The 21,307-nt window shown below is 50.0% G+C and overlaps 1 protein-coding gene across 6 annotated transcripts in view; it reads left to right on the top strand.

The window, feature by feature from the left end:
- Positions 1 to 21,307, top strand: part of TNRC6C (trinucleotide repeat containing adaptor 6C) — a 146,166-nt gene that overhangs the window by 88,805 nt on the left and 36,054 nt on the right. For all 6 annotated transcript variants that reach the window (XM_082705325.1, XM_082705327.1, XM_082705326.1 and 3 more), the window contains 3 exons: positions 1,775 to 4,378; positions 15,855 to 16,070; positions 17,861 to 18,027. In XM_082705325.1, coding sequence (XP_082561451.1) covers positions 1,775 to 4,378; positions 15,855 to 16,070; positions 17,861 to 18,027 — 2,987 coding nt within the window. The remainder of the gene's footprint in view (positions 1 to 1,774; positions 4,379 to 15,854; positions 16,071 to 17,860; positions 18,028 to 21,307) is intronic.

Raw genomic sequence — 21,307 nt, forward strand, 5'->3', positions numbered from 1 at the left:
GAGACCTCTTGCTGTCTGGGTGTGGGCTGCAGTGAGTACTGTCCTAGGTGTGTCCTGTCCCCGAGGGAAGCAGGGCTGTTGCGAGAGTGCACTCTGGGAGGTTTGCTGGTAACATTCCATAGTCTCTGGTTTTTTAACTTGGTCTGATTTTCTGCCTTACATGATGAGTGGCACATTGACCTCTTTGAATTTGTTATTACAGAAGCTAGTTTTAGTAGCACATACAAAACTAGTGAGATCATGACCTGAGCTGAAAACAAGAGTTGATGACCCAGGCACCCCTCCTCTGCACATTTTTAATCAGATTATTTGGGTTTCTTGGTGTTGAGTTGTGCTGGTTCTGCATATATTTTGAATATTAACACCTTGTCAGCTATGTCATTTGCAAATACTTTCTCTCATTTAGTAGCTTGCCTTTTTGTCTTATTGGTGGTTTCCTTTGCTGCACACCTAGAGCAAAATTCTGAATTCATTACATCCCTTTTAAACCTTTTTTTTTTTTTTTTTAAGATTGAAGTTGTCGCTAGGATGTTCTTTGTAGCTATAGTGATCATTCTTCACACACTTCCCCTGTTTCTCTTTTAACTCCAGTAAACTTTAAAAGAGGCTTTCTTTTGGAAACCCAGTTTTACTTCCCAGGAGTAAAATTTTTCTTATTAAAAATGTGAGGAAAACATAATGAAGAAAAGGTTCTAAAAGAGAAGAAATATTTTATTGCAGTTATCTGTACATCGTACTGTTCGAAGAAACCATCAAGGATTTCTAAGCTGTGTGAATTTGTTGTATGCGTAGGTTAAATCAATTTTTTAATGTTTTATTTAGTTTGGAGTGATCCATACTTCAGATAGAGTGTGCTGGAAACTCATTGGACTATAAGTTGGATTGCAGTGTTAGCAATAGTCAAATAACTAGAAATCCTAGGAAATAAAATGCAGATGGCAAATACTGGATTCTTTGAAAGGATCATAAGGGTGAAATCAAATGACTGCTAGAACAGAAGATAGCGCTAGAACGGAAGATAGCGCATCACATCACTCTGGGGTCCCCAGTGCGCAGACTGTGGAGAGAGGAAATGGAGAGCAAGGGGAGAAGGTCCCCAGAGTTCTTATTTGTGTTCAGTAATGGCAAACCGTGATTGCTGGTGATGACAGAGAAGTAATAGAAATGTAATGAACTGTCTTAACCCTCCGTACTCCCGATAACATAAGATAGCATTTTCTAATGCCTCTTCTCTCCCTGTGGCCCTCATCCCCAAAATACTGCTTCTCTTACATGGTTCTGCACTATGTTTACCGTTGTTTTCTACTAAGTGAGCCGTGTAGCTGTACTGTGCCGTAGCTCCGGTTGGAGTTCTGGAAGGGAACTACGGATGGTACTTAAGAAGCCCCGTGCTCGTGGTATCCCCACAGTCCGGGTGTGTTCAGGTGCAGCTCAGCCACATCAGTGTCCTACCTGAGGCGGTCCTGCCACGTGGCTTCCTTTCCTGCAGATGGCTTTCAGGGACACTCACGTGCTCACGTGCACCATGAGTCTCCTCAGGAGGGACAATGGTATGGGGTAGTGGTAAGGGTTAATACCATTCTAGAAACACAAGCTCTTTTTTAAACGGGAACTTACTATGAAGGCAGGTAACTTTTTTCCTAAGTCATTTTTTCACATTTGTCAGTCAGCGTTGAACCTGGAAATAAGGATCTTCCCCCAAAGACTAATTCACAGTGGATTCATTGACAAGTGGGAGAAAGATCTAATTCTGAATGTGTTTCGTGTTTTTCAGATCTCAGTCACGGCGGGTTGGCAGATCACTATGAAAGCTCCCACTGGGGACAGCAGCCCACGTACAGAGGTGAAGCCGGCAGCAGCTGGGAGAAAGTGATCAGAGACAGGACTGACAAGGAGGCGTGGCCTTCCATCACAGGAGCGGAGACGGACTCTGCATCAGAATGTACTACAGACACTGACTCTGCCTCCAACTGCGGCTCAGAGAACAGTAGCATGGCTACGGGGAGTGCCCAGGGCACCTTCACCGGCCACAGCAAGAAGACAAATGGCGGCAGCGGCCCCAACGGCGCGCTCGTCCAAAGCCCTTCTAACCCGAGCGCCCTCGGAGCGGGCGGCGCCGGCGGTAATGGAAATGGAGCCAGAGTGTGGGCCGTAGCCACAGGCTCCAGCTCCGGCCCGGCTCACTGCTCTCTCAGCAGTGGGGATGGAAAAGTGGACAACATGATCGGAGAGGGGAGAAGTCAGAATTGCTGGGGTGCTTCCAACTCCAACGCAGGCATTAATCTTAACCTTAACCCTAATGCCAACCCAGCCGCCTGGCCTGTACTTGGACATGAAGGAACTGTGGCGACAGGCAACCCTTCCAGTATTTGCAGTCCGGTCAGTGCCATAGGTCAAAATACGGGCAACCAGAACGGGAACCCAACAGGCACTTTAGGTGCTTGGGGAAACTTGCTGCCGCAAGAGAGCACAGAACCACAAACATCCACTTCTCAGAATGTGTCTTTCAGCGTACAACCTCAGAACCTTAACACTGATGGACCAAATAACACTAACCCCGTGAACTCTTCACCAAACCCTGTCAATGCAATGCAGACCAACGGACTGCCAAACTGGGGCATGGCTGTGGGCGTGGGGGCCATGGTCCCGCCTCACCTGCACGGCCTTCCGGGTGCTAGCGGACCATCCGTTTCTCAAGGCAGCGGGAGCGGTGCTGAAGGAATCAGCAGTTCGGTGTGGGGACTGTCCCCAGGTAACCCTGCCCCAGGAAGTGGCAATTCTGGGTTCGGTCAGGGGAATGGAGACACTGTGAACTCAGCATTGAGTGCTAAACAGAATGGATCCAGCAGTGCTGTGCAGAAGGAAGGAAGCGGAGGAAGCGCCTGGGACTCCGGCCCTCCTGCCGGCCCTGGGCTCCTCGCCTGGGGACGGGGCAGTGGCAACAGCGGCGGCGTCAGTCATATCCATTCGGGAGCTTGGGGCCACCCCAGCCGGAGCGCCTCTAACGGTGTGAATGGGGAATGGGGCAAGCCCCCAAAGCAACATTCCAACAGCGACGTCAGTGGGAAAGGGTCAGCGGCGTGGGACAGTCCGAGCGCTAGCAGCCAGAATCCTGCCGTGCAGCCCGGCAGTGAGCACATGAACTCTTGGGCCAAAGCGGCGTCTTCTGGAACGACAGCCAGTGAAGGAAGCAGCGACGGCTCTGGCAGTCGCAGTGAAGGAAGCTCGGGGAGGGAAGGAGCAGAAGGCCGGAGGCGGGATAAAGGGATGATAGACCAAGGGCACCTGCAATTGCCAAGGAACGATCTTGACCCAAGAGTTCTGTCTAATACTGGTTGGGGACAGACTCCAGTAAAGCAAAACACTGCCTGGGAATTTGAAGAGTCCCCTAGGTCTGAGAGAAAAAATGACAATGGGACAGAGGCCTGGGGCTGTGCCGCTACTCAGCCTTCAAACTCAGGGGGGAAGAGTGACGGGTCCATCGTGAACAGTACAAATACCTCTTCAGTGTCCGGGTGGGCCAGTGCGCCGCCGGCTGCTGGGCCAGCAAGCACAGGCTGGGGAGACGGCAGCAGCAAAGCGCCCAGTGGCCCAGGGGTTTGGGGGGACTCGATAAGCTCTACTGCTGTCAGTAATGCTGCTGCCGCCACCAAGGGTGGCCATGCTTGGAGTGGGACCGTAAATCAGGAGGACAAGTCGCCTACCTGGGGGGAGCCTCAGAAACCCAAATCTCAGAACTGGGGAGATGGACAAAAATCTAATCCGGCCTGGAGTGCAGGAGGGGGAGACTGGGCCGATTCGTCTTCTGTCCTCGGACACTTGGGGGATGGGAAGAAAAGTGGCTCTGGCTGGGATGCTGACGGTAACCGGTCGGGCTCTGGCTGGAACGATGCGCCCAGGTCCGGGCCCGGCGGCTGGGGTAACGGCACACACACAAAGGGGAGCCCAGGGACAAACTGGGGCGAGTCTTTAAAACCCGGCCCCCAGCAGACCTGGGCGGGCAAACCCCAAGACAACAGTGTGAGTGACTGGGGAGGAGCCGCTTCCGTGAAACAGACCGGAACCGGCTGGATCGGGGGGCCGGTCCCCGTCACGCAGAAGGACGGCAGCGAGGCCACGGGCTGGGAGGAACCTTCTCCGCCGTCCATTCGGCGCAAAATGGAAATCGATGACGGGACCTCAGCTTGGGGCGACCCGAGCAGCTACCACAACAAGACTGTGAACATGTGGGATAGGAACAACCCAGGCCTGCAGAGCAGTGCCACGGCCGCCGCCGCCGCAGCCTCCGCCCCCGCGAGCAGCAGCGCGGACGTGGCCGAGACGCCGCCGCCGCACCCGGCCGGCGTCCAGCTCAGTCGGTCGCCGCTGCTCGGCCCAGGTACGGGGACACTTAGGGAACTTTCGGGGTTCAAAAGATCGTTTGCTCTCGTTACATACATACACACGCTTCAGTGGGGTTTTCATACAGCGAAAGACATTAATTTTCCATGCCCTTCACCTTGTGGTGCTGTGTTCAACTGTTACCCCAAGAGAGTAAAGACAGGAGGATTCTCTGATAGCTTTCCACCCAGAAAGGAAGGATTTTCGGTACTTCCAGTGTTGAGGAGGGTAGAGAAGAGATGAATCCTCTTTAGGAAAGATTGGCGACCATTGTGTTGGCTGGTGTTTCCTTAACAAAAGTCTTCGTTTCCTTCTGGGCTGAGCCAGTGGTCCTCATGCCTGGCTCGGTGAGAAGTGCTAGGGAGCTTAGGGGCTGGAGAGCCAATCGCCAGGACTTCTGGTGTCACTGGCCTGCGGGGCGGCCCCTGTGTGGGTGGCTTCAGGGCTCCGTGGGCCTTCCTGATGTGTGGTTGGTGCTGAAATGGAACCATTCGTGTAGTGAGAGTGGCATTACACAATATGAGTCGTGCTGTGAGTCCAGCTGGGAGATAAATCCTAAAATTAGACTAAAACTTGGGTCTTGAGTTCCCGTTTTGTGCAAGGCACTCTGCTGGACGCTGTAGCGGAAAAGAGTCTTCCCAGACCAGACCAGAATCTTCCCGCGGGGCTCATGAGTGGTGACAAAATACACATGCAGCGCGCCCCAGCTGGGCTGTGCAGTAGGAGCTGACAGCAGCCCCACTTTCTGCCTGGGAATCGGCTCCTGACGTGGCGATCTCGCTGTGCTCTGGGCGAGAAGTGGGCTCACCGAATGACAGGGTACTAGGTGCAGAAGAACCAGAAGGAGAATCCAGTCCCAGTGAGGACATCACACTTGGGCCTTCCTCCCCCATCTCCTTTTCCCCAAACAGCTAGAGGCTGCTACGTCAAGGCCCATCCCAGCCAGTGCCAGGGAGGCCGCCTCCTGCCCAACGCCCTTCTTTCCTGGGCACTCCGGCTGTCGTGGGCCTGATCATCAGCTTCCTACCGGTGTCTGTAGTTGCTTGTGTAGTGTCCTCTGGGACCCTATGAAGCAAGGCTAAGCTGCTTGTCCCATGTTGCAGGATCTCGGACAGTGGCACGTAGTCGTCGTGACCCGCTCTCCAGAAGATACTCCCAGCTCCTCGCCACTGTTCCTCCTTGTCCTGGTTTTAAGTCCTTCTTGTTGTCCTCTGGAAAAGCCATGGCTTGTGAGGGTCTTTGTGCCCAGAACTGACGTCACTGGTTTCCAAGTATGGTTTTAACAAGTACAGAAGTAGTCGAGGCTGTAAGTTCCTTCTCTCCTAAAACTTCTACCCCTAATTCTGAGTTTCCCTTAGCCCTTCTGAGCCACACCTCACTATTTGTCCTAAACTCAGTCTAGAATCTGAGGTTTTTCTTTCCGTTAGGACAACTATGAAGCCCTTCCTCGCTCAGGACTATTCATGTGCACTTGGTCACTTGGTGTCCCAAGTGTAGAACTTGGGCCCTGGCAAAGTTTTGCATTCCAGTCCCCCAGCCTGTCGAAATCTTTCTGTACCCTGATCTGTAATCACCATGTAAGCTATTCCTTCAGTTTTCCTACCGTCCCTAAATTTTTATAAACATGCCGTGAAGACAGGACTAAGGATAGAGTCCTTCCTGCAAGGTCACTCAGTTACCTCATGTATGGAACTAAATTTGCATCCAAAATCCAACCTACAAGGGAGTCTGGCAAGCGACGTGTTTTAGCTATGGGCCTCGGTAATACGGGAAGGCTCTTAGACGGCCGTCGAACAGATGCTGAGTGCTCGCTGCCTCTGTCACAGGCTGAGATGTGGGTGAAAATCATTCTGACCATCAAACATCACTCGTACAGGTATGAATAAAGAACGATTGGTGCGCCCCCAGCGCCAGAGCTCTGTCGGAGGCCCAGTTGAGGCTGGTCACTTCCATTCCCCTGGCTCCTACCTCCCAGCCACCTCAGCCCCAGGATTTCTGATCACCCAGCAGAGCCCCGTAGTCAGTAAGGGTTAGTAAGGAACTCCAGGGCTCTTGTACCCATCTGTGTTAATGCTTCTAGAACTGGTACCTTCATCCTTTTATTAGGCATACACTCATTTGAAATAAATCATTGAATGCTACTGTGTGCCAGGAAGAGGACACAGAGGCTCAGGATAGAATAATGCAGAGGACAGGAGCTCTGCCTTCTTTAAACCTCCATGTGGACAGAAAGGCAAGTATCTGGACAAAAAGAAGTCCAGAGGGAAACCAGTGGTTGGGTAAGTGTTAGGGTGACAGGAAGGCCTTACAGAGAGAAGCTGGAAATTGGGCAAGGCCTTTTAGGCCTTTGAAAGAGTTGGATTGTATTCAGAGGAGAGAGGCCGATGAGTTTTTGTGATTTGGTTCACGAAATTTGTTTTTTAAGATTGATTTGTTTGAGAGAGAGAGAGGGAGAGCGTGCATGAGCCGTGGGGAGAGGAGCAGGAGGAGAGGGAAAGCCTGTCTAAGCAGACTCTGCATGGAGCCTGACACAAGCCTGACACACGACCTGAGCTGAAACCAAGAGTCGGACGCCTAACCGCCAGAGCCACCCAGGCGCCCCCAGTGAGGGGTTTTCAACAAATCGGTTGCTCAGACTGACTTGTAGAATCATTCCAACCATAAAATTAAGAATGGGTCAGTGGGAAGCAAAACCGGAGAGGCTTTGCTCAGCCATGCTTAGCCAGTGTCTTGATGCTGATGGTGGCCCTGGATTGGGACAGTGGCAGGCCCTGGAGACAGAGGTAGACAGACAGAGGAGACGGAGCTGCTACAGAGAGAGCAGAAAGGCTTGGAAAGGGTGTGGAAGCAAAGAAGGAGGGTGAGCAGAGAGGGTTCAGAGCTGGGGAGAGTGGGCCCTTGAGCAGGTCACTCGCTGACTCCCGCAGGAGCACAGCAGGGCCACCTGGTGAAACCGAGGTGGCAATAGAGGCCAGCCTCAGCCAGAGCTGGGGCTGGAGGTGCAGCTGTGGGAGAGCAGCGGGGAGTAGAGGCAGGATCGGGAGTAGAGACTTCATTTAAGACAGAGTTGGGAGCCTGTTTAAAGGCTGGAGCGTCACCTGGGGGCTCAGTCAGTTGAGCATCGACACTTGGTTTCAGCTCAGGCCATGATCTCAGGGTCACGAGATCAAGCCCCACATTGGGCTCCCTGCTCAGTGTGAGGTCTCCTTGGGATTCTTTCTGCCCTCCCCCCACTTCCATCCGTGGATGCTGCTTCTCTCTCTCTCTCTTTCTCCCTCTCTCAAAATCTGTTTTAAAAATGCTAGAAAGGAGCCAGTAGAGAGGGAGAATTATGCAGAGGGAGGGATCCCTACTTCTAGCCGAGAGGAGTGCTTCCCCCAATTTGTACAGGAGGCCAGGGTGTCTGTGGCCAAAGGGTGACAGGGTGTCTGTAGCCCAGGGTGCTGGGCTTCTTGTTCTCTGAGTGTCAAGGATACCAGTCTTGCGTACAGAGGGGGCGGGCAGGAGCAGCGGTGCGAGCAGAGGTGAAGTGTGCATTAGCCACGTACGAAATGGAGCAGAGGGCTTACGAGGGGTCCCCCGAAGGGCTGCTGGAGACTGTCCAGGATCCAGACGTCCCAGTTGCGCAGGAGATGCACATTCATTTATCCAGCATGTGGTCAGTAGGACCCACTATATGCCAGGCAGCTCTCTGGTTTGGAGGACAGCAGGGAGCAGAGCAGGCAGAACCCCTCTTCTGGTGGGGGTAACGATCCAGCAAGGGGGGCCCGGGCTTCATGGGTTACGAGGCACGTAGCGGTGTGGTGGTGAGGGTGCTGCAGGGAGGGGAGCCGGGCGGGGGCCTCCAGCGCGGAGGTGCTCATGCTGTCCGGTCTTCCCTGCGCACCCTGAGCAGCCAGAGCAAAAGGAGGGCCGTCCCCACTCCTGAGTTCGGTTCGAACAGCACGGCCCTCCGGAGCCTCCCCTGGTCTGCCCGCTGGACGTGACTGCTCCAGCCTCCGTAGATGCCCGCCGTTGGTTCACTTTTACCTCTCCGAGCCACCGTGTTGGGAGTCCTTTATGGAGCGCAAGACTGTTGTAGCCTGTCCGTGTGCTTCTCCGTCCCTAAACCAAAGGTCAGAAACCTGGTGGTCCGTGGACTGCACCACATCCCACAAATGGGCCTTATTGGCCCATTTTATTCATGTGAATCAGCATTTTTAATGAAAATGTTTTCTAAAAATTCCAGATTCCTGGCTTCTTTTGGAAACCAGGAAGGCCTGATTCATTGGATTCGGACGGTAGCGGGCAGTCGACTGGCTGACTTTAAACGAGGCCTCTGCTTTCTAGTTTGCCACACTGCCCACCGCCTCCCAGGGCAGCCCAGCCTGAGGCTCGAGCAGAGCCACGGGTCATCAGGCTTGGGTTCCTGTTCTTTTTGAGTGGGCCTGGATGCGCTACATGGCTGGCTGCCCAGGGACTGGAATTGGCGACTCCTGTTTTTCTTACTAAGACGTGACTAACACTTCTAAGCACGTGAACGTTTTACAGCGTGCTTGAGGGAATGAGGGGAAGCGAGAAGGAAGAAAGGTAATTCGTGCCGTAAATGAAGGAATATGGACACTTAGACGTGGTAACGTAGAACTCAGTGGTTTGATTAGCATTGCAGTAAAGGTCTACACCCAGCACTGAGGAGAATTGGTGGTTACCAGTAGCCTTCATGTCCCTCCTCCCCAAGACTGTCTTCCGGAAATCCTCGCGCCCAGGGCAGTTCGTCCCAGGTCACAGTTTGAGCCCGTGGTGCTGCGCACCGTCTTCTGGAAAAGTTCCAGCCGAAACGTGCCCTTGTGCACTGTGGTCCCGGTGACAAATGTGGCCTGACAGTGCTTGGTGACCACACGCCTTTATCTTCACACGTCCTCTTGTGTCACCCTAAGGCCCTCGGCCTCCGCCGGCAGAGGTTGAGTGGCTCACGGAGGGTGCGCACGTGGTGAGGTCCCGGATGTGTGACACACACCTTGCCTGCTACCGTCCCGCGTCGTGCGGCTGTAACACCCCGCAGAGACGGGAGCCGTGTCGCCGTATGATTTTTCCCCTCTCTGATACGCTGCTCTTCGGATCCACTCTTCCTGGCTTTTAGTGGACAAAGAAAGTGAGCTTTACCCTGGATAAAGGCATTCTTGTTCAGTTGGATGGGCCCAAGTCATTCCCTTTTGTATGAAAACATTTATAGATGATATTTTTAACAAACCGCGCATCTTATCACCGAGCGGGAAAGAAGGGAAGCGTGGTCCAGCCAACCCCGGTGTCTGTCTGTCTGCCTTGCTGCCGCTCCAGCCCTCGGGCCTATGCATGCAGTAGTGTGTCAGCCGCTGGGACCTCGGCTTTACTGCCTAACAGAGACAGAAAGCGAGACAGAGGTTTTCCATGGAGCTGGCCTGCGTGCAGGGTCTGCTGAGCTGAGTGTATGACGCCGTGGCGTCACCCCATGGCTCCACTGGGGCCCCAAGCAGCTGTGCTCAAGGGTGCTTCCTGCCCCACATCACCTGCAGTGTTCACGTCCCAGGTCTGGAGCAGGCACTTGTGCAGTAAGAACAGAGCTCCTCGCCCTCGGGAGTCACGGGTGATAGAAGCCTGGCCCTTCGCAGCCCGGCAGACCGAACCAGTGAAAACGTCAGCTCGTGGTCCTCCTTGTGGGCATGGGGACACCCGGGCAGCCGGGATCACTGATGGCAGCAGCAGTCCCAGCACCCGCCAGGCTGTGGGCTAGCTCATTGTGGCTTGAAGACTTGCGCGGACTGGTTTCCATGCGTCTGCTGGGTTTCTGCGCTCCCAGCGGAGCCACGCACCCGACTCGTGGATGACGTGCCTGCTCTTCATGAAGCTGTTCCGTCCCAGGAATTCTGTGATTGTGCTGTTGGCCTGGCTGGCGTCACCAAATTGGCACCTTTGTCAGAGTCCAGGCGTTCAGTTGTCGCTCATCACCACTGGTCTGCGGGGCACCTGGGGGTTCAGCCGGCGAAGCGTCCGACTCTTGTTCGCAGCAGGGGTCTTGATCTCAGGGTCATGAGTTCAGGCCCCGCTTTGGGGTCCATGCTGAGCATGCAACCTACTTCAAACAGACAAAAAACAGAACTCTCAGTATTGATCTCTGTCTTACAAAATATATTTCCTCACTTAACATTTGCGTGTGTGTGTCTGGTTTTAGAGAAGTGAATGCAATAGGACCGTCATTTTGTCCCATTCTTGTTACACTGGTATCAGTTCATTTTCTGATAAGCCTGAGGAAAACTGGTAGTAATTTAGGAAATGCAGTGTAGTTTCATAAGCTGGAGTATTTGGATCTCCTTCAGACCAGGAGAAGCAGATGGAACGCAGTAATCTGGAGAAATGTTCCCGTGCCTGGCTTTTGGTCAGAGAGGGTGAACTGCCTGAGAGGGATTCCTGAAGCTGTTATTTTTTTTTTTTAAGATTTTATTTATTTATTCGATAGAGATCACAGGTAGGCAGAGAGGCAGGAAGAGAGAGGGGGGAAGCAGGCTCCCCGCTGAGCAGAGAGCCCAATGCGGGGCTCGATCCCAGGACCCTGAGATCATGACCCGGGCCAGAGGCAGAGGCTCAACCCACTGAGCCACCCAGGTGCCCCTCGTGAGGCTGTTATTAACATGGAGTGTCGGGTCGGGTACGACGGGACCACACAGTACCTGCTCCTTGACGTTGCCCCGGGGACCGTGGGAATGTGGGCTAGACGTGCAAGACCTGCTGACTTATGCCCTGATGTGCAAGGAGCCAACAAGCCTTGGAGAACCAGTGTGTGACTGTGACGGGTACTGGAGGTGTGGCGTGAAGTGAGCGTCGCATTTACTTCTGTTTCTAAGGGGATGAAAGTGGATCCTAAAAATACTAACCAGCCTGCTGAGCACACTTAGAAATAAATATCCTGACACTTAAAAATCAGTTTGCAGACACAGGAAAACACTAAACATGAAATAATACAACTTCTGATGAGAGACAGGTCCTCCCTGTAGGCTCTGAACCTAACAGTGAGGTTGAGAGGGAAGCACACGGTGACCTCTGTCGGGCTCCGCTGGGACCGTGAGATGGATACTTGGAACGCAGCCGAGGGGTCGGAGAGTGCAGATCACTACCCGTACGGTTAGTTCGGAGTCATGTAGGAGCCCATTACAGAAGAGATCCGAGCTCGACCGGCAGCATAGTGCGGTTGTAAAAATAAAATCCTGCCTGGGGTCCCGTCTTCCAGCGATGAGCGGGAGGGAGAGCGTTGCTGCCGTAGGCCGGTCCGGTAGCTGGGACTGCGCCGCGGATGTTGACCTTCCTCTGGACTAGCGTCTGACCCATTTGACTACATCTTCTCCGCGGCTTCTCAGCAGGTCCCACCTCCACTGGGCATGGCAGCGGGGCCGAGCTGCTCACCGTGGTTGCCCCGTGCAAGGTTAGCGGAGACGGCAGCCGGAGGCAGACTCACTCTGCATTCGGGTACTGAGTCCACGGATGCTGTGTTTGCTTCATCACTTAGTGTTCTGGCACGGGTGTTACAACCAACGGCAGAGAGTGTGTGAGTTAATGACGGAAGAGGCATATCACCCATCTGATAACTAAAAACTTGGAAGAAATAGGGTTTAGGAATCTTCTACGTAGGGATAAAACACATCTGTTGTTTCTCCAAGTCTCCTTAAGAGCAGATAGAGAACACCGTCCTTCCTGCAAGACGTGGTGTCCTGGCGGCCTCTTGCTCCCGCTTCATTCTTTGGTATAAAAACGATACAAGAAAATGGAGTCGCCTGCAGACAGTGAATCAGCAAGATGCTGCCAGGGGCCCAGCTGTTCTCACACCACGACTTCGGAAATAGATCTCCGGGGCCTCCCAGCCGGAGCAGCCCATGGCAGTGCCCGAGAAGGGTCCTCTGAGCAGCCTGCTCTTTGTGGATACGGGATTTGGGGCAGCAGGGGGGTGTTGGTTAGAGTGTTTTTACTTTCCTGAGTGTTGGGGGACTTGGTAGCTGGAGCAGGAGTGGAAAGAGAACCAGGGCACCGTCCTGGTGTGTCACAGCCAGGGTGTGTCCTGCGGGAGAGCTGGGCGGGGACAGCTGTCTGCGCATGTCCTGCGGACACACACGGAGGATTTTACTGTAGGCAAAACCTTCAGTTAAAACTGAATAAATAAGAACATTAAAAACACAGTTTGGCTCCCCCATATATCAGTAAAAAAGAGTACATTTAAAATCTATATTAGTGCACTCAAATAAAACCATTCTCTTTCTAATACGGATCCTCTGATGAGCCTGTAAGACAGGCAGAAGCACCTCTTCTGACCAGTCGCCGTGTGGCTCGAGGCCACACGATCCGCTTTTGAAAAAGGACCTTGTCTTTGACCCAGCATCCCCAGAGTTTGGGAGAGAAGCTTCTAATCAGTGCTCATGAAATGAGGCATTCTGGGAAGTAGGATGCTTGACCATCTGAGAAGGCCTCTGGAGGAAGCGTCACCAGATAAATGCCTCTCGGTTTCAAATATGAAAACGTAATTACTGCTGCAGCTCCGCTTCTGCTCTGTTCCTCTGGAAGCCGGTGCCCAGCCCAGCATGGTACTAGGTGCGCCTTAGGCGTAAAGGCCACTGTTGTGGACAGAATCCCATCCCGTTAACTAGCTACGTCAGGGTGTAAAGTGCCAGGCACACAGCGGGCATTCAGACCTCGTCAGTGCCGTGTCGGGCGTTTCTCTTCGCACACCCAGTTACGACTGGCCGCTGTCTGACCACACCTTCCTTCCCGGCGAGGACTGCCTGTCACACTTGGGCTGACACACTGGCTGAATATGGTGCAGGTAGTGTCCATGAGACAAACTAGAGCCGACTTCTTACTTCACAAAAGAAGGAACTCCATCCGCGGACGTGGCCGTCTGGAGTGTCTAGGCTGGGCATCGGTGGTCAGGTGGAACCTCTTGCCGTCAGGTGTGTTTCCCGGCGCTAGAACCTCTTTGTGTCCGTTTTTGTGCTGATCTCCGGGGTGCTTACCGCATAGGTACTTTGTGTTCTCCATTCTGATGGATAAAGTGTGTTTAAAATGGAACGAAAGGTACATATTCTAGTGACATTTCATTGTCACTGTTATTTTAGTCCTAACACTGTATTCATTCAGTCGGAGAAGGGAGGCAAGAATTCTTGGACCCCGGGCCACAGAAACGTGTGGTCCAAAGCAGTAGCGTTTGAAGGGCCATTTAAAAAATGTTAACATCGCTGTTTTAAATGCAAGATAGAATTTTTTTCTGCCCTGTGAAGCCTATCTTCAATAGAACCTCTTTGAAATTAACAAAATGCTTTCAAAAATTCATACCAGCAATAAACATTAAATGATGGTGATTATTTTGATCGTATGTACTTACAATTACTTTCTGTCTACTGGAAGTATTCGCTTTGAATCAAAGTTAGCTGTTATGCCTCAAGGTTATAGCATCTCTTCTACGGCCTTTCGCGTATCCCAAGGTGCACGTGTTCTGATGTGTGTGTGTTTGGCTTTATCGGTAAATTATATTCTTGCCAGAGATCCACTTAAAATGGAAATGTTGTCGGGGAGATGGTCTTTGAGATACTAGTCCACTGTCTTCCTGGTGTTGGCATCACTGAAATTCCTTTCTTGTTTCACCACTAAATAACAAAACAAACAACCAAGGAAATAATGTTCTCTTCATTTGGGGGTGAGTAGTTATTCTTCCGTCTGTAAAAGAAACATGCAGCGTGAGGGTCATTTGCCTTGTGTATAGACATACTCTAGACATTTCCGTTGCTTTAACAGGAATGGAAAACTCTTATATTATAAATGACATTTAGATGTTATATATAAATTAATAATTATATATAAATTACAAAAGTTGATTAAGTATAATTACCATGGTCTTAATATGTATTCTTAGTTTTGACTTACTTAAATCATTTGTCATATTGCCTTTCAGAAAGATGGAAAAATAAGGCTGACAAATTTTAAATGAGTGTGTTATTTAATTATCCACAATAAATCAGTATTTTTACAGCTGATTGATCTTTAGCAACACCTAAATTATTTTATCTTCCTAAAACATCCATAATTTTTGTTAGCTCTGTTAATTTCCTTGATTTAATTTTGTCCCTTAAATTTATAAAATGATTTTTTACCGATATACATTATTGTTTTCTGTGTCATTATAGGGAATATTATAGTAGGCAGTTGCTGACAATAATTGATTAGGGCTAACTTTCCTGTTATTAGCGATAATTTACATCATATGTTGCTCAGCATGGAGCTTGTAATTTAAAATGACTCATAGATTGGATGGTCTTTTGCCATTAATCAATATTACTGCATTTTGTTAGAATAAAGAGCATCAGGGGAGTTGATTCCGTACTATTTTTAGTCAGAAAAGTAATAAATTTCATAATTGATGGTAATGCACATATTGCAACCAAATTATTTAAAATTTACGGTTAACTGTTTATATTGTATGCTCTCTATTCTTTAGTTAGTATTTAAAATGTTTGCATTTCCATCTTGGAGAAACTGTATCGGTATGAAAATTACAACTGATGGGAGCTGTCAATATAGTTAACAGTAGGTTCAAGCAAGCTTACAGGCAGAAGCAAAGTGAAGTATGGATTGATTTGGGAAAATAAAGTTTATGTATGTAATGTAAAATATTTCTCTTGCTAAAGTGTAAAGATACTGGCCAGATGCTTCTCATTGCCTGGCCCCCTGACCTCCCCCATGCATGTCGAGAGCAATGCCATGACCTTCCAGACTCCACTGCACACCCTCGTCAGGTGCCAGCCCTGGGGTCAGGATGCTCTGGCCACAGCATTGGGCAGACGAGGGAAGGAAGTGTTTCCGGACGCCTGCAGTCCGCCTGCCCAATCCTCTAGGCTCTCCCCGTCCTTTAAGACAGATGCCTCCTTCTGCTCCTTCTCAGCTCACCAGGTGCTGCCTGAGAACCGTCTGGATTTCCTGTCACTGCTTTTCTGTACATGTTTCATCTGCTGTCTTCTCGTGTCTCTGCCCAGATACGTGTCTTTGATGGTCTGTCAAAGATAAGCTAGAATGATTTTCAGTATATATTTGCAACTTGTTCGTTTTTCTTATAAGAGAATAATGTAACATAAAATTTCTTCTAGATTACATGTAATACTAGAACGTGTAAAAGCTACTTCTTAAAATACGAGTTTTAAACTCTTCTTTTAAACCCTGTTACGTTGCAGATACTGTGGATTCAGTTGTCTTCAATGTTTAAGGGGCTCTCGATTTTAAGTGGGTAGCAGTCAGGAGTGAAAACACTGGGAATTTATAAGCTAAACAAATCTAATCAGATACGATACTGCCTCCTTTCTACTTTCCCCCGAAGCCATCCTAAAGACAGATCATCTCAGAATTATCTTGAACTTGAAACAAACGACCATTTCCATTTCTCATCTGTTTCACTCTTACTGTGTTCTCTCGGTCGGTGCCCATTTCAGTCTCAGCGGGCTGGGGAGAGGTGCCTAACGTCCACTCAAAGGCCGAGAGCTCCTGGGGAGAGCCGTCCTCCCCCTCCGCCCTGGTTGACAACGGCACTGCAGCGTGGGGCAAGCCGCCCAGCAGCGGCAGCGGATGGGGGGACCCCCCTGCGGAGCCGCCAGTGACATTCGGGAGAGCCAGCGCCCCCGCCGCCGCCCCAGCCCTGTGCAAACCAGGTAAGTCCAACTCAGGGCTTGACAAGTGGGTCAGGGTATTTTCTTGAGAGGTATACTTCCTGTCGCATTTTAAGAATTCAAAGTCTAGGACAATTTCCTCATTTTATTTGCACTTTAAGACTAACATACTTGCTATGTCTGGTATACGGACACAGAGGAGCTCCTAACAGAAGCCCATGCTCTCCTTTAAAAAAAAAAAAAAAAATCGGTTACCAGAATCCGGACCACAGCATGTGTGTGCCGGCTACCCAGAATAGCAGCCACACCACAACGGCATCCCCACGCCTGCCCCCCCATTCGCTGCTTCCCTGAGCGGCGGGATGAAAGAAAGCACGCCAGTGCCCCTTCCTGAGACCTCCGGTCTTTGCCAGTGGTTGGCCCTTGCTGCCTCGCTTGTGTCTCGTGAGCACAGCTCTGCTCTCGGTGCTCCAGGCTGACGAGTTTTCTCCTCTTCCTGTCTCCTCTCGTCTCGCCTCCTCTCGCCTCTTCTCTCTCTCGAAGAAAAGGAAGCAGACAGGTTGCATTGTCCTCCCATTCTCTGGAAACGTAAGAAGTACACCTGTGAAACGTCCTTTCTCACAGACGTCCACATCGCGGTCACCGAGTAGAACTCTGTGACACGTGAATTTGACAGTGCGATGCATAGGACATTAGTGTGAACCTACGATTGCCATTTAATAATAAGATCGGTTGTTAACATGGCTGTAAAAGCTTCATATTCTCTTTGGACAGCCTTAAATGTCTTAGATCTTAAAATGCAACTATTCGTTTTATATTTTTGCTGTTGCATTTTGCATTAGGTTTGTATCTATTACTTTGCTAACACTGGATTGTGTGTTCTGTATATCTACCATTCTGCTGGATGGTTTATTCCGTTCATACAAATCTAGATGATAAGGAGGTACTTAACCATTTGTTGTTGCAAATCTCAAGGATAAGGAGCTGCTCAGGTTGACATGCCATCTGGAGGGGGAGTATATTTGTTTTTATAATTTGAACTTGGAGGCTAGGCTTGTCTGCCTTGAAAAAGCATCATATCTTCATAGTCTTACAAAGTGCAGCTGACTGTATTACCACTTAATCTTGGCCTTCGTCACCTTCTCCCAGGAAGTGAAAATCTGGGATAACTGTCGTACCCAAAATCACTTTGTATCTTCAAAAAGTAGAAAAAACAATATCCTGAAATCAAAACTCAGTAGTCAGGTTGTGGCTCCATCTGCCCGTGGCCTCAGCTGTCTCCATCCTGCTGTTCTCAGAGTATCTCCTGGGGGCTTGACAGAAACAGACTGTCAGGCCCAACCGCAGATCTGTGCGTTTCTCGTGATCACCAGGTCACTCGAGGCTGGTCGCGTCAGAGGAGCACGAGTCCGCACACTGCTGCCGGTGTGGACCAAGTGGTAATCAAAAACCACGTGGGGGACGGTGCTATTTTTCAGGACTCGGCATTTTACTGGCCATTTCATACCATGCAGACATTGTAGCCTCCTCCTGTGGCCCCCAGGATTTATTGTTAAAAAGTCCATGCTTCCGAATCACCTCTAGCCGGTTGAGGGATATTGTAACAGCCCAGATGACAAATAGTTGGAGTTTGAAGAAAAAAAATATACACGTGTTTGCATATCTACTCTACAAGTCGTTCGAGAAATTCAGTTCTTAGGTCCTGGGGAAAGGAAGTAGTAAAAAGGTAGATTACGTCACACCGCTTTTGTCCCACCTCCCCGAAATGTCATCTTACAGCATTGACTTTAGGAAAGGTGAGTTTGGTGAGTTCATGTTTGCTCTCTTTCTAGCTTCAAAATCTATGCAAGAAGGCTGGGGCAGTGGTGGGGACGACATGAACCTTGGCACCAGTCAGTGGGAAGACGAAGAAGGGGGCGTGTGGAATAATGCTGCTTCCCAAGAAAGCGCCTCCTCCTGCAGTTCCTGGGGGAGCGCCCCCAAAAAAGGACTCCCAAAGGTGTGTGCAACACTAAAGAAAAGAAACTCTAAAAATCAGTGATGCTTAAAAACACGTTCGGGGTAGTAGTGCTATTCTAGTTAACTGCAACGGGTAGACCAGGAGTTCTCGAAGTGCTCTGGGTACTTCTGGAAGACCCCGAGATTTTGTCAGGGGTCTCGCCTGAGCGAAGGCTTGCATTTTCCAGAGACGACCTGGCATTGCCGTCGTAGCATACCAAAGGCAGAAACAGATGTGAGAATCCAGCTGCTTCTAAGAAGCCAGGCAGTAAAGAAATTTGCAAGCATGTACAACAGTGTCACTCTTCTCACAGAAGGTTCTTCTTTTAGAAACATAGTTTTCCATTTAAAAAAGTATGTTACTGGTTTTAACATAGAATGGGTTTGTTATTGTAATTTTTAAACAAATTAAGTATTTTTAAATTTCTCAGTTTTAATTTCTAATAACAGTAAATATTGATAAAAAACAACCCATAAAGCCAGAATTTCTTTAGAATCCTCAAATCTTGAGGGTAATGGGAGTTGGTGCTCAGACCGTTAAGTCTGAAACTCCTGAGGTAGACCATTAAGTTGTCTTGTAGCAAACGGGCGGCCGCCTGGAAAAAATTAAGTGAGATCCACAACTCATATATCCACCAAGATAAAATCCAAGTAGATCACAAATTTAAGTATGATAAATAAAAAATAGAAAAATGGGGAAGGATTTTAAAGACAGTCTTGGGAGTGGGAATGACCTTTCTAGCTAGGACTAAAATCCAAAAGCCATCAAATGGAAGACTTACAAACTTCAGTAGATACACATGAAAACTGTGCATGACCGAAAAGATCAAGAAGTCAAAAGACAAAAAAATATTAGTATCCTAACATGGAGAGGGCTGATCTCCTGAATATATAAAGAAAGGTCCTAGAAACTGATTTTGTAAAAAATCAATTAGTAACCCACTAGAAAAAGGTGCAGAGAATATAAACAGAGGGTCCCCGGAGAAGGAATGCAGCCAGCTCGTACACAGACGGAGGGTGTTCAGCCTGACTTCCGGGAAGAGAGTGCAGTTTAAAACACCAGTGCGAGGGGCGCCTGGGGGCTCAGTCGGTTCAGTGTCCGACTCTTTTTTTTTTTTTTTTTTTAAAGATTTTATTTATTTATTTGACAGAGAGAAATTACAAGTATACTGAGAGGCAGGCAGAGAGAGAGAGAGAAGGAAGCAGGCTCCCTGCTGAGCAGAAAGCCCGATGCGGGACTCGATCCCAGGACCCTGAGATCATGACCTGAGCCGAAGGCAGCGGCTCAACCCACTGAGCCACCCAGGCGCCCCTTTTTTTTTTTTTTTTTTTTTTTTTAGTGTCCGACTCTTGATTGCAGTTCGGGTCCCCATCCCAGGGTCATGGGATCCAGCCCCGTGTCAGGCTCTGCGCTCGGTGCGGAATCTGCTTGTCCCTCTCCCTCTGCTCTTCTCCCCTCCCCCCACACCGTCTCTCAAAGAAATAAATAAGATCTTTTTAAAAAATAAAGCAACACTGAAGATGCCAGCTTTCATCTCAGACCAGTGGAAATCCGCACGTCTCATCCACAGGCCGCGCTGACAAAGCTGTTAGAAAACCAGCACTGCTGTCCGCTGCCGGTGAGAATGTGAACCACTGTAAGCCGCACGGCCGGCAGCGCGGCACCCTCTGTTTGCAGATCTGTCGGCGCGTGGGTGCGGCGCTTCCACTGGTCTCGGGTGCAGCAGATGGCGTTGGTACACAACTCTCTGTTGCAGTGTGTTTGCAGTCAAATAAAATGATTTAAATGTGCATCGGTGGGGTGACTAGTTAGATGACAGCATGTCCACGCTGGGGAGAGCCAGAGTTTTGAACAGAAATTCTGTGTATATTCTTACGGAAAGATCCCCAAAGTATTTCGTTAAATGAAAAGGCAAGGTCCATAAAAATGTGTGCAGTACACACCTCCTTTGGTGGTAGGGAAGAGGAGTGTGCGTGTGTGCACGTGTGCGAAGGGGGACTTCCTCTTGGGGGGAGCAGGAACTAAGTGGATGGAGGCGGGGGTAGGAAAAAGATGCTTTGGTGTGTGCCCTTTTTCTGCTTCCAGATCTTGTGAAGGTATTGTCTGTTCAAAAAAACTAATTTAACAAAGTGTTCAATTAGCAGTAAGCAGAACCCAGAAACTAAAATCAGAGCTCTCTTCATTAGGAGTAGAAATGATTATAGACATCAAAAAGGAGTTTTTAACAATCGGACTGGCAAATAATCCAATTAATGATGGGACCAGAAATACCCAATTGGTAAATTGGTATTGCCTTGGCGGCTCGGGCCCCGGCAGCGCAGCCGGGACTCCCATAGCCTCCGGGTAAGCGGCTTCCTCCAGGAAAGTGTGCCCGCTCGCTTCGTGTCACCCGTACCCTCCCTCCTCTGGTTAGCGGCGGGCTCAGCTCTGTGAAGGACGGCTTTAGAGGAGGCTGTTTTTCCTACCATATGAACGCGCGGTTGGAATCTCTGGTTGTGAGACTGGGAGGGAAATGCTGGAAAATGGTTCACGTCACACTCGGGCCTCCTGCGCTGCCCTGCTCCCCCCTCCTCTGCCCTGCTCCCCCCCCCCCCCGCCCTGCGCTTGCTCTCTCCTGTTCTCTCCGGTGTTTGCCCATTTACTTTCTTCCGTACCCTACGGGCTGTAGGCAGTGAGAAGTCAGTAGAATTAACAGGCTTGTTGTGCCTTTCATCTTGTTGCCTTTTCATTTTGTTGGAACAGATGCCCTGCATTTTGTCGTCTCTCACAGTAAAGCTAATAGAAGGGCAGAAGATGTAAAATTTTTCATACACTTCACATAGTATTAGCATAGGGCTGTGTTCAGAGGAGCCCTTACGATTATTTGATAATGAAAGTGGCACTTAATTGTGATAACCTAAATTCTCGGGGAAAAAAAAAATTCTCTTTTTTTTTTTCCAAGGTTATATTTCAGAGAGAGAGAGCAAGAGAATGTGCAGGCATGAGTAGGGGAGGGACAGAGGGAGAAGGAGACTCACCGAGCAGGGAGCCTGTGTGGGACTTGATCCCAGGACCCTGGGATCATAACCTGAGCTGAAGGCGGATGCTTAACCAACTGAGCCACCCAGGCTTGGTTTTTTAAGGTCTGTAAATGAGGGATGCCGGGTGGCTCAGTCCGTTAGCGTCTGCCTTCGGCTCGGGTCATGATCTCAGGGTCCTGAGACCGAGTCCCACGTCGGGCTCCCTGCTCAGTGGGAAGCCTGCTTCTCCTTCAGCCTTCCGGTCCCCCTGCTTATGTGTG

Source organism: Mustela nivalis (genome assembly GCF_964662115.1).
Source record: "Mustela nivalis genome assembly, chromosome: 17".
NCBI classification, from domain to species: domain Eukaryota; kingdom Metazoa; phylum Chordata; class Mammalia; order Carnivora; family Mustelidae; genus Mustela; species Mustela nivalis.